This window comes from Pelophylax lessonae (assembly GCF_965119305.1).
Source record: "Pelophylax lessonae genome assembly, chromosome: 7".
NCBI classification, from domain to species: domain Eukaryota; kingdom Metazoa; phylum Chordata; class Amphibia; order Anura; family Ranidae; genus Pelophylax; species Pelophylax lessonae.
This window is the reverse complement of record NC_138774.1, coordinates 245,526,963-245,540,699: the sequence shown is the minus strand read 5'-3', so window position 1 is coordinate 245,540,699 and position 13,737 is coordinate 245,526,963. Positions and strand designations below refer to the sequence as shown.

Sequence of the window (13,737 nt, the reverse complement as noted above, 5' to 3'; positions counted from 1 at the left end):
GTAACTGTACGTTGGTCGCACGCAGGGCTAAGGGGTGCGCGCACATCCGCCATCTCCACGATGTTCTGATTCGGTTTAGAACCGATCAGTCATCAGGTCCAGGCCAATTATTTTTGGCTGGAACTGGTGATCAGTTCTGACCAATTTCAGAAATTCCTGACACAGGCACAGGAAATCACGCAATCCTCTCTCCTGGAGCCTTTTTCCGTTCCAGCGTGAGAGGAGAGAGCATCAATTGTGAGTACACAAGCACCACACTGACACCAATACACATAGGCACACATTTAACCCCCTGATCACCCCCCCAGTTAACCCTTTCACTCCTTGTCACAGTGTACACTATATACAGTATACAGATAATCTACTGATGACTGTATTAGTGTCACTTGTGACTTCAGTTAGTGTGAGAGACAGTTAGTGGTAGTTAGAGGCAGTCCCAGATAGGTTTAGGATACCTGCCATACATCCCCTTATAAAGATTTAACCCCCTGATCACCCCCCAGTTAACTCCTTCATTGCCCTGTCACAGTGTGACTATTATAGTGTACAGATTTCTTTTCTGATCACTATATTAGTGTCACAGGTGACATCAGTTAGCGTTAACGATAGTTAGCGTCAATACAGGACAGCGTCAGACTGCCTGCCACATATTCGGTAATACATTTTAACACTTTGATTGTCAGTGACACACACACACACACTATACACCTCCATTACTGGTATAGTGTCTGAACAGATCAATATCTTTGATCTGATCAGAACTATACTAGCGTCCCCAATAGTTTAGTATAGTGTTCCCAAAATGCTGTGTTAGCAGGATTAGCCCTGACAACTGCCAGCACCTGTGTTTAGCCCCTCTGCCCATCCCTGAAGAAGTGCAATTTCAGCAGATTACTGTCACTTTCGATACACAGCACACTAAACCACAGCGTTAGGCCTGGTCTCTGCTATTACTAGCAGTTACTTTTTTTGGTAGCGGTTCAAACAGTCCTTGACAACCAGGTGCTTTTTTACCTGTGAGTCACACTAGGTAACTATAAATTTATTGGCCAAAATGTCCAAACAGAGGTACACTACTGAAGAGGCCTACATGATGCTGACCATGACAGAAGAGAGCGATAGGGAAGCCTCACTGTCAGCATCAGCCTCAGTATTTGAACTCTAATGATGGAGTAGTGGTCCCTACCCCATTCTTCTGTAGCTTAGGTGCAACAATCAAAGGGTTCTCGTATGCAGCAGAGTGTCGGTACTAGTGCTGCTCAACCTTCTGGTGAACTGGCAAGCACCAGCGGCCTAGTACATCCTGGTCATAGTCAAACCAGCACTGCAGTAACACTTGGTGATGTGGCAAGTCCCATAAGTGCAGCTCAAGCTGGTGCAGTGGCTAGCACAAGTAGTGTCCCACGGCCACCAAGAATTTGAAGACAGGCCCATAGTATCCTTCCTTGCAAATCCTGATTGGGAGCCCTCCACTTCTGCAGCATCCGTACTTTCCCCATTCACTGGCCAACCCGAAATTCAGGTGGAAACAGCTGATTTTACTCCCCTTGGTTTTTATAAGCTGTTTTTCACTAAAGATCTGTGCAGATCTATTGTGGACCAAAGCAATTTATATGCTAATCAATTAATCGCCACAAATGCAAATTTGACCCTTGCCAGAGAATTTGCATGGAATCGTATCACTGTTTCTGAATTTAAAACCTTTCTGGGCCTATCCCTGCTCATGGGCATTACTAATATAGTGAGTTGCGGTCAAATTGGTCCACTGACCCAATTCATCATATGCCCATGTTCTCTGCTGCCGTGGCCAGGACTAGATACGACGAGCAAATCTTGCGGTTCATGCACTTCATGCAATTGCGCTGGGTGCATGACAATGAACTCTGTCGTCCTCTGGGTGATCCTGGACATGGCTATCTGGTATAGATAGCCTGGTATATCACTTCAACCAGAAGTTGAAGTGACCATATGGCCTGGTATATCACTTCAACCAGAAGTTTGCAGCCTTGTATACTTTTTTTTTTCTGGCCATCTTGCTTTCAAACAGTTTCTCCCCAGCAAGCGTGCCAGTTATGGAGTCAAGATGTATAAGCTCTGTGACAGGGCAATAGGCTATACATGTAGTTTCCAGATTTAAGAGGGAAAAAATAGCAATGTGGAGCCCCCCAACTACCCAGACTACATAGGGAGCAGTGGCAAGATTGTTTGGGACTTTGTGTCGCCCTTATTCGGAAAGGGGTACTATTTATACATGGACAATTATTACACAAGCGCGCCACTTTTTAGTCGTCTTTTTGATTTTGGAATTGGCGCATGTTGCACCATGCGACCTAACCCAGGGCTTCCTCCAAAGGCTTGTAGATTCCCAACTTAGACGGGGGAAGAGAGCCTGCTCAAAGTGTAATAAATTGCTTGCAGTGAAGTGGAGGGACACACGGAATGTTTTTGTTCTGTCCTCCATTCACGCAGATACGGCAGTCTAAATTGCAACGGCGACTGATGTTGTTGAGGAGCCCTTCTGTTTCCACGAACACAACCTTAACATGGGAGGGGTGGACTTCAACGACCAGATGATGGTGCTGCACTTAATTGCCCGTAAGGCCAGACGCTGGTTCAAGAAAGTGTCTATATACTCATTCTAATTGGCTCCGCTAAACGCTTATGTGCTATTCAAAGTGTCAGGAAGAAGTGGATCCTTCCTAAAATTCCAGGAAGAGATCATCACAGCCCTTCTGTACCCAGAATGTGCTGTGGCCAGAATTCACAACCCAGATGCAGTGAGCTGGCTGCAGGAGAGGCATTTTCCAGATGTCCTCTCTAAGTACCCTACCCAAAGAGCACCCCAAAGAAGCAAAGAAGATGTTGTGTCTGTAGAAAACGCAGATATAGGAGTGACACCTGCTTTTTTTGTCCCTCCTGTCTTGGAAAACCTGGTCTCTGCATCGGGGACTGTTCCCGTCGCTACACACTAGTGGAGTATTAGCATAGGTTACAGTACGGCACAGTCTAGGGCACACTTTCACACAGGGTCTCGAAAGATGTTCGATGGCTATCGCATTTTGAGAGATCCTAGACTGAAACGTTCAAAGTTTTTTTACAGTTACAAAAAAAGTGTAAACAAAATTGTAAAAAAAAAAATAAAAAAGCCCAAAAAAGTTGTTGTTTTATTGAGTTAATTTTCTTTTCTTACTCTACTTTTCTACTCTTTTTACTGTACTTTTAAAAAATACTGTTATACTGTAATGTGTTATTGTTAACCATAGTTTTCTTTGCAGATACCACCATTCTACTGTTTTACTGCAATGTATACTATTATATTGTAAAGTTTTATTGTTACTGTGTTTTATTGTTAACCATTGTTTGCTTTGCAGGTATGCCCATCAGCTGCAGCACTGATTTGTTTGTTCTGAAAGCAACAGCGTTTGCTCTCAGCATATACGTAAATCATTGATTGCAGCACTGTAGGAGGTGATTTCACCACTGCAGTTAAAAACAAGAGCATATATGGTGAAGCATAGGGGATGAGGTAGACACAGAGGGCCGATCTCTCCTTTGCTTGACCATATATATTTTTTAACACTTTTCTTGGCAGAGATTTCTTCATCCACATCGATTGATGCGAATGGAGGAATCTGCTATGTTCTTTTTTTTTTTCTTCAGCCCTTGGGCTGAACGAAAAAAAGAACATTGCATGTATGCCCATCATTAGAAGTGGGTGGTTGCTGGGAGGTCTAAAGGTGGGCATACCACACACTTTCTGGCAGAGATTTCTTCATCCACATCGATCGATGTGAATGGAGGAATCTGTTAGGTTCTCCTTTTTGTTCAGCTCACAAGCTGCATGAAAAAAAGTAACCTTACAATATATGCTCAACAAAGACCAGCAGTGTACTGGTATGTCGCTAAACTTTGAGTGGTTATACCAGGATGACACCTGCAGATTTAGGGATCATCTCGGTATCCTTTTTTTTACAGCCAGCGGTCGGCTTTCATGTAAAAGCAATTCCAGTGGATAGTTAGCCGCTAGACTGCTTTTACAAGACCCCCCCCCGCCTTCCACGGTTTGGATTTCTCACGCTCTCCTGTCCCACTGGGTAAACTGGGACTGTAGCTGGTGGTTCCATCAGCTGACCATAGAGCTGACTGGAGACCAGAATGGCTCCAATGATTTCTATGGTCTAAGATGCCGGAAGCTACAAACATTTCATGAGTCATGACTTCACCAATCTTGGTGTTGTCAGATGTTTAAAGGGCAGAGGAGAGATCTAAAGTCTAATAGACCCCAATTTATTTAAAAAGAGTACCTGTCACTACTTATTGTTATCATAGGGGATATTTAAATTTGCTGTGATAACAAAAAAATGCTAAAAAAAATAAAAAAAATTAAAGGGAAGGTGTCAAAATAAAAAAAGCAAAAATAAATAATAATACAAAAAAAAGAAAAATAAATTCAAGCACCCCTGTCCCCCGTGTTTTTGCGCAAAGGCGAACGCAAGCATCAGTCTAGTGTCATATGTAAACAGCATTTGCTGTTATCGTTATCGTGAACGTCAGATCAAGGGCAGAAATTCTCCTCTGTAAATCTAAAGTGGTATACTGTAAAGGGGTTTTAAAGGCTTTCAAAAATGTACGTAGTTTGTTGCCGCTGCACGGGTGTGCGCAATTTTAAAGCATGTCATGTTTAGTATCTATGTACTCAGCATAAGATCATCTTTTATATTTTACAAAACAATTGCGCAATATTTCGTGTATTTGTGCATTAAATTTAAAAAAGTGTTTTTTTCCCCAAAAACTTGCGTTTGGAAAATCTGTGCGCAAATACCGTGTAACAAAAAGAAAAAGTCAACACCCACTATTTTGTTCTGTAGGGCCTCTGCTTTAAAAATATATATATTGTTTGGGGGTTCAAAGTAATTTTCTAGTAAAAAAAAAAAAAATGTTTTTGATGTAAACAAAAAGCGTTAAAAAGGGCTTGGTCTTCAATTGGTTAGAAGAGTGGGTGATGTGTGGCATAAGCTTCTAATATTGGGCATAAAATTCCAGGACAGTTCAAACCCCCCCCCCAAATGACCCCTTTTTGGAAAGTAGATACCCCAAGCTATTTGCTGAGAGGCATGTTGAAATTGTGGACTATTTTATATTTTGCCACAGGTATTGGGGAAATGACAAAAATGTTTTTTTTTTACACAAAGTTGTCATTTAAACAATATATTTCTCAAACCTGCCATGGCTATATGTGAAATTACACCCCAAAATACATTCTGCTGCTTCTCCTGAGTACAGGGATACCACATGTGTGAGATTTTTTGGGAGCCTAGCTGTGTACGGGACCCCGAAAACCAATCACCGCCTTCAAGTTTTCTAAGGGCGTAAATTGCTTATTTTACTTCCTCACTGCCTATCATAGTTTCAGAGGCCCTGAAATGTAAAGATAGCCCACAAGTTTTAGGAAAATTACAAAAATGTTTTTTTGTTTTTTACACAAAGTTGTCACTTAAATTATATATTTCTCAAACATGCCATGGCTATATGGGAAATGACAACCCAAAATACATTCTGCTGCTTTTTCTGAGTATGGGAATACCACATGTGGGAGACTTTTTGGCAGTCCAGCCAAGTACAGGACCCCGAAAACGAATCACCGCCTTCAGGCTTTCTAAGGGCATAAATAGTTGATTTCACTCCTCGAAACCATAGTTTCAGAGGCCATGAAATGCCAAGATAGCACAACCCCCCCCCCCCCAATTACCCCTTTTTGGATAGTAGACACACCAAGGTTTTTGCTAAGAGGCATGGTGAGTATTTTGCTGCTATTGATTGTTTTGGAAAATGAACAAAGTAAAGGAAATTTTTTTTTCTTTTTTCCATTTTCAAAACTTTGTGACAGAAAGTGAGATCTGCAAAATACTCAATATGCCTCTCACCCAATAGCTTAGAGTGTCTACTTTCTGAAAATGGGCATTTGGGTGGGGGGGTGGTTTGTGCTGTCTTGGCATTTCATGGCCTCCAAAACTGTGATAGGTGGTGAGGAGTGAAATCAACAATTTACGCCCTTAGAAAACCTGAAGACAGTGATTGGTTTTGGGGGTCCTGTACACGGCAAGTCTGCCAAAAAGTCTCACACACGAGGTATCCCCATACTCAGGAGAAGCAGAAGAATGTATTTTGGGGTGTCATTTCACATATATTGATGGCATGTTTGAACAATATATAGTTTAATTTACAACTTTGTGTAAAAAAATAAAATAAAAATGTTGTCTATTTCCCAAAATGTAAAAAAAAAAAAAAAAGAAATATTCAATGGGCTCAACATGCCTCTCAGGAAATTCCTTGGCGTGTCTTCTTTCCCAAAAAGGGGTAATTTGGGGGGGGGGTTGTATTGCCCTGCCATTTTAATACTTCAGCTGTGTAAATTCCAGTATATACACCATAGTTTGTAGACGCTATAACTTTTGTGCAAACCAATAAATGTACGCTTATTGAGATTTTATTTTTATCAAAGACATGTATCTAAATACATTTTGGCCGCCTAAATGTATGACAAAAATGTAGTTTTTTGGATATGTTTTATAAGAAAAAAGTAGAAAATGTAATTTTCTTTTTTTGTTTATATCGCAAAAAATAAAAACCGCAGAGGTGATCAAATACCACCAAAAGAAAGCTCTATTTGGGGGGAAAAAGGACAAAAATTTTGTTTGGGTACAGCGTGGCAATGGCGTGGTCATTAAGGGGGTAAAACCTTCGGGTCCAGAAGTGGTTAAACTTTTTTTTACATTTTTTCAGTTATTTCCTGGTTTCATCTTATACAAATTATTTTAAGGGTGAGCCTATGCAGTAAATAATGAGTTAAAAGGTACCAGCATCCATATTCCAAATCACAAACTTAAAGGGAAAAAGTGGAGACTGTTTTCCACAAAATAGTTGGAGACTGTATTTTGGGTAAAACAGTATCTACTTTTTCCCTTAGGCAAATTATGTCATACATCCCAGGAGTCTTCAGGAGGGGAGGAGAGGAGGAGGAGTTGTGTCAGCTAAGCACACTCTCCTGCTTGCTTGGTTGAGCTAAGGGCAGATGGATTCTAGGAAGTAAATATTACAGTTAGCCAAATATTATAATATCAACCCTGGAGACAGCTTCCATACCCAAATCCAAATAATTTCAAGAAAAGGAAAAAGAAAAGGCAAATCACACCCATGACATGGTCCAAAGATCTAGTCGTGATATTGCCTAATACACTAGGACATTTAAGGGTATGAAGTTGTCAAAGAACAGATGAGCATACATAAATAAATAATGAATTTTATTGAAAATACAAAAATCTGACGCTTTAAGAGCAGCAATCGCGGTTCCCACTACCGATCGCAGTGGTCTGCGGAGTCCCCCTTTAAACTATACTAACGCAAAGCGGAGGAAACGCTGATGTGCCTCGAAAATAGGGACATGGAGATACGCATCTTTGTTATCAATGGAGGCCAGAAAATCCCCGTGATTTCAAGGATGTCACCACTGACCGAATGGACTCCATTCAAAACTTCTGCACCCGCACAAAGCGGTTCAAAGCCTTGAGGTCCAGGATTCGACACACCTTGCCCTTCTTTCTGGGCACCACGAACAAGTTTGAAACCATGAAAACTTGAGAGTGTTCCTGCGGAGGAACTGGATCAATCACCCCTTGAGCCAGGAGATCTTGCACAGCCTCCCGCAGATCCTTCGAATGCTCTGGAGACAGGTGAAGATTCGACTAAAAAAACCTTTCCCCTGGCCGGGACCAGAATTTGATCTTGTACCCGGAAAAAAATCAGTTCACGAACACAATCATTCTGAATGAAGGAAGTCCAGGGTCCTTGAAAGAAGCGCAGATGTCCCCCCACCCCGGAGACGGGTGAAGGCGCCCCTTCATGCTGAAGAGGATTTGTCAGCAGAACCAGGCTGACTGGCCTTGGGCTTGCCCCAATGCTTTTTTACCCCTCCAGAAGCTCTGAATGGCTTACCTTTTTCTTGCGCCCCGGAGGCATGAAAAAAATGCTTATTAGCACAAAAAGAGGGACCCCGCTTAGTACGGGGTGTCTTACCTTTGGAGGATTGGGGAAGAAGAGTACTCTTCCCGCCAGTCAAGCCCTTGATCAACTCATCCAAAGAGTCGCCAAACAAACGCTCTCCCAGAAAAGGGAGATCTGCCAGGGCTTTCTTAGAAGCCTGGTCAGCAGACCAGCTCTTCAGCCAAACCATGCGTCTCATGGCAATTCCCACAGTCGAAACCCTGGCCACCAGGGGAGTCGCATCCATAGACGCATCACACAGGAACACCAGGGCCTGGATTACCTAGTCCAAAAGTTCCAGTTGTTCTGGGGGAACTGTTGCAGGGTCCAAAGACCTCCGCAACCCCTAATCCTTACATTAGGTTACAAGAGCTGTGAAAGTGCTGCGTTGAGCAGTGAGTACTCTGTAGAACACCTTAGGGCTCATATTAAGAGATTTATTTTATAAAAGGGTTGAACAATACATGTAAAACAAAGGGCTGGTAGCGGTATAAATTAGCCTTTTGCTACACATATAGGCAGGCATTTGTATATAAAGATGAAATGTGTTGCAGCAGGGATTTAGAAGGTTTTATTTACATACTATATCTAAAGCTGACCATAGTTGGATCAAAATTGCTTCAGCAGGGGCAGGACACATTTTCATCCATGTGAGGCCCCACCTGCTCAGCAGAAATCGATCTAACAATTAACCTCTGTCAATCAGGCTTGTTGGAAAGTTTTTCTCAATCAGAGGGTGCTGTCAGAATATTTTGGGGTCGATTTACTAAAACTGGAGAGTGCAAAATCTGGTGCAGCTTTGCAGAGAAACCAGCTTTCAGTTTTTTTTTGTCAAAGCTTAATTGAGCAAGCTGACGCTAGAATCTGATTGGCTACCATGCACAGCTGCACCAGATTTTGCTCTCTCCAGTTTTAGTAAACCCTGATTGAGTGGATAGAGAAATCTGTTCATTATATTCGTTCAGCCCACTGGCTAAATAAAAAAATAAAAAAAGTGGCCAACTTTAGGCTTCCAGTAGAGCAGGTAAAGCTTATATTTTTTTAAAGTTTGCTGCCAGGAGCTTTAAATAACTTTTTTTTATTTTTTTTTTTAATTTGGCCTTGAAGCAAAATCGAAAGATGACTTCACTAGATGGGAACCTGCTAAGTTTGTGGCAAATCAAAATTTTACGCTCACCAATGATCATGATGGTATCAACCAGACAACATTCCAGGTTACCATCTATGACTGCAAAACTGCACCTTCTTCAAATGATCGAAGAATTCACTAAGAATGTGGACCTCTACATAACATACCACAGGAATAAATTTTGTAAGTGATTTATGAAGGCCGTGACATTGAGTAACTGTTTGATGGAGAGTAAATAGCCCCCATGTGAGAGGATTTTCAAAGCAGTAAGGCTGGATCCCTGATTACAACAAAATAGACCAATGATTTATTTAGGGTTGCTACCTCATTTAAACCTGAACACATATAAATTACACAGGTTCTGAGGCTAATGTAATGCAGATAAGGCACCAAGTGAGTTTTATTACCACCTTAATCAGCTACAGAGCCTGTGTAATTAATATATGTTTGGTTTTAAAGGAATGAAGTGGCAACCCTAGATTTTTTTACCGTGAACCCGAAGCTTCGAATTTGGGCCTTGATGAAACTGTACTAAACAACATCTTTTTAAATATATGCTGAAGATCTCTTCGGGAAAAAAAACTTTCCTCAAAAGCTTGCAGTTGGATTATACTAAATTGGATTCTACACCTGTGTCTACTTGGTAAGGTAAACTGCCTGTGGATTGTGTCAAGTTATCAAGCTACCATATTCTCAGTGCAGACTGGTTCTCTGGAGAAAAGTTTCTTGCAAAAAAAAAAAATTTCAGACAGAATAGTAATGAGATGAGATCCGGTAAGGATATCACCTACAAATGATAAATATTAAGGAAATAATTTAGGGCAGATATATAGGTGTAGGTATGTATGTGGGTATGTCAAACATATCCGAAGTGCACCTTTAAAGTGGAGTTCCAGTTCCCATAATCAATTTTTTTTTAAAAGCTCTCCCGTGATTGTTAGTACTAGTACATTTATATTTGGATACTCTCCTAACTTTCTTCATGCTTGTTACATTTAAATCTGTAATAACTTACATGATCATGGAAGCAGGCAGGGGCCATCAAGGATGTGGGCATCTGAAGCCCGCTTCTGTGTATTTCCGGGATAAGGTGCAACTGGTCACCTAGCATGCACCTCCCGACCTCACGCCTGCGCATTGACAATGTGGGGAGCAGTTTGTTAATTACAGGTTGCTATGGCAATTCTTCTAAAATGACATTGATTGCATCACTTCCGGTCAGGAAATCTCGCGATGGTACACACATTACATGCCCAAAGACTCCTGGGATCGACACCATAGCTATCCCAGAAGTCAATGGGCCGGGGCTGTTGATGTAATCGCCTAGGCGGCCGCGACCAGAAGTCGCTGGGAAGACAACTAAAAAAAAAGGTACTTTCTGCAGAAATTACAACATATCAGTTTCCAAACTTTAATGCACATTACAATGTGGTTAACTCTTAAAAATGAGTGGAACTCTGCTTTTAGAATTGTAAAGAGCACCGATGATCAATACACATAAATAGCAGTCCTCCAATGTATCAGCCCACACTTATGTGATACATATCCGTTCTGTTGTTCCCTATGACACTTCATAAAGTCGGATGCTCATCATGGACCTTCCTACTTGCCAAAAATGTGAAGTATGATTAATTCAAATCCATGGCATCAGATAGAAGGTGGGGCATTTTGAGGCTGATCCTTATTACCCAGCCTGGCTTAGCAATGCACCATAGAAGCAAATCCGTGGAGAGCAAGAATGTACTCAGTGCTTCTTCAGGAAAAAATATGTGTGTGTGGGGTGGTGGGGAGTTTTCTCTAGATGTGTGGCTTTTTTATTAAAGAAAACTCTTTTAATATAATTTCTGATAACCCAGAGGAACAGAGAAAGCAATAAAAAGAGCAGGGATAATGTATAAAGGCGATTGATTCCTTACCATGGACACAGAGGGCGCTGTAACTTAGAAGCCATCCAGCCTAGAGAACTAAGTTGTGGCTTCATTAATGCACTAATGATATCTCTTCCAGCATTAGAATGGCAAATGCAACAACCTGGTATTATAGCATTTTAAACTTTCAAAAAGAATCCAATATTTTGACCAATAGAAATACATTATTACTGTTGTATGTTTTATTAAATTAATGTTTTTCTTTTTTTTCTGTTTTAAATTTTTAAAGCACCTTAAAAGAACATAAGACCATTAATTTAAAAAATGGATTTCTCGCCAGAAAAAAACATGCAGTCCTTCCTGTGTTGGCAAAGACCTTAAGAAGCCGTTGCCTGCTTGTATGATATAATGACTAAGATCTACCCTTCTTGACTATGGAGAAAACCAAAAATATAAAAAGAAAAAAAAAAAAAAAATAATAAAATAGTTTAAAACATCACATTTACAATAATTTCTCACAGTTCAAATTTGTTAATTCCACATCACGGTGACACTCATGCAGTTTTAGAGGAGACAAGTAGAACCTTAAATCAGTGGCTTCATTTTCGCATTATTCTAGGAGGAAGGGAATTCTATTTTTACACACTTCTATACAAATACTGTTTTCTTCCATTTTTTTACAAGAAGGAGTGTATTTTAAAATGAAAAAAAAAAAAAATTTGGAAGTACTTTCTCATGCTTTTTTTTCCAAAATATTCCAGGGGCCTTAAGGTGCAGTCACTTAGGCTGTGGCTTCTTTGACGTTCTGTCTTGCTCACTGCTCAGCTTTGGGAAGGACAACTGCACAGATATGGCTGTAAATAGTCTCCAAGGGTCCATGTTTTTATTTTTTGGTAGGGAAGAAATCAAAGGTGGCCCTCATGATGCAAAGTAGGAACTCTGCATGGAGTACAGTCGGTCAATTGGATTTCCTACTCGGGCCTGCATTGAGTTGACTTCTGAAGAAGCCAGGAAGCAGTCACTGAGACTTGTTAACGAGGTATCACTGTCAATATCATGGAAGATGGTGTCATTCCCTGTAAAAAAAACATATAAATATTACATGAACGCAAGAATACTGTAAAAAGTACAATTTAAAATATCACTATATAATGAAAACTTCAGTATGTTATAATGTCTTCACTGACATCATTTGTAGAAAAAAAAAAAAAAAAAAATATATATATATATATATATATATATAACATAAAGGTACAGCTGTTGCTTATAGCAAAAAGTTTTTATATGCACATAGAGGTTTTCTATGTAAACCGATATTCATAAGAGCCCAAAGTCACAATTGGTTTATTGGTTGAACTAGATGGACGTGTGTCTTTTTTCAAACAGACTAACTATGTAACTATGTAACAATACAAAATGTATAATATAAGTATCAATATACAGTACAGTACTGTATATTTTGTATCTAACTAGTTTAGGTATGATTTATTTGTAGATTACAGATAATACTTTGAGTTATCTAATAACAATTCCAAACATGCTAATCGAAAATTAATGGAAGTACGTAAAAAAAATTTTTGACATCTGGAATTCTAATCTAGTTGATTAAAGCAGCATTCAGAAAGGTCTCTTTAAATATTTTAATCAGTTAGTAAACATAATTACTGAGTGGTAGTGGATAGGCTAAATACAACCCGACAGCTTAAAGCCTAGTACACAGTGCTAGTTTTTTTTTTGTTCTGAACGAAAAAAAAACTTACAGCTCAGGTCGGGGCCCCTTTACTAACAAACCAATGTTAGCACAGCGATTTCCCCTGCTTTTCTATTGTGTTCTGATGAGGACGCCCCACACCAGAACAATCCAGTCACCGCTCTCAGCCATTTGGCAGACCTTTTTCAGTCATGTCCCTTTGACAGAAGCTAGCTGAATGGCCGGCTTTTGTCAGACTGGCTGCAGTACACATGGGTCGAATGTCAGCCGGTTTCTATTGAACCAGCTGATGCTCCCAACATTTGGACCATGTGTACGAGGCTTAAGGCGGGCCATAGAATTTGCAGTTTTCTTTCCTGCAAGCACAGTTTGGGGGGCACGGGCAGCCATCCCTTCTCAGAGAACACAATGATTATTGCTAGCGGCTATAACATGCTGAAAATCCGACATGCCGGTTACGACGATAGATCAACTTGGGTACATAGAGGTAATAGATGGATTGATACCCAGCCAGTCCCTGCTGAACCGGCTGAGATTGGAACCATTTATGGCTGAATTAAAGGGGTCTGTGTTGATGAGCTTTGGGCTTGTGCTATTTATATCTTCTTAAAACCCTTAGCATGGGGTTTCCATTTTTTTTTTTTTCGGGGGGGGGGGGGGGGCACGGGCAGCCATCCCTGCCCAGAGAACACAATGATTATTGTTAGCAGCTATAGCTGCTGGCAAAAATTGCATGCTGGAAATCCAACATGCTGGCTCGATGATAGATCACCTTGGGTGCAATCAGCTTGCCCATAGATGGCTAAATACTTAGCCCTGCTGAACCGGCTGAGATTCGAACCATTTATGGCCGACCTAAAGGGGTCTGTGTTGATGAGCTTTGGGCTTGTGTCGATGGCATCCATTTCAGAAGCTTTTGAGGTTATTCAGAATTTGACAGGTGAATTTGACCTGCAGTTGACTTGCTTGCAGGTTTTGAATTCCTATAG

At 40.7% G+C, this 13,737-nt stretch overlaps 1 protein-coding gene across 2 annotated transcripts in view; it reads right to left on the bottom strand.

Annotated features, from left to right (window-relative positions):
• Nucleotides 1-11,266: 11,266 nt before the first annotated feature.
• Nucleotides 11,267-13,737, bottom strand: part of LMX1B (LIM homeobox transcription factor 1 beta) — a 291,165-nt gene continuing 288,694 nt past the window's right edge. For both annotated transcript variants that reach the window (XM_082262621.1, XM_082262620.1), the window contains one exon: nucleotides 11,267-12,113. In XM_082262621.1, coding sequence (XP_082118747.1) covers nucleotides 11,956-12,113 — 158 coding nt within the window. In that variant the 3' untranslated portion in view covers nucleotides 11,267-11,955. The remainder of the gene's footprint in view (nucleotides 12,114-13,737) is intronic.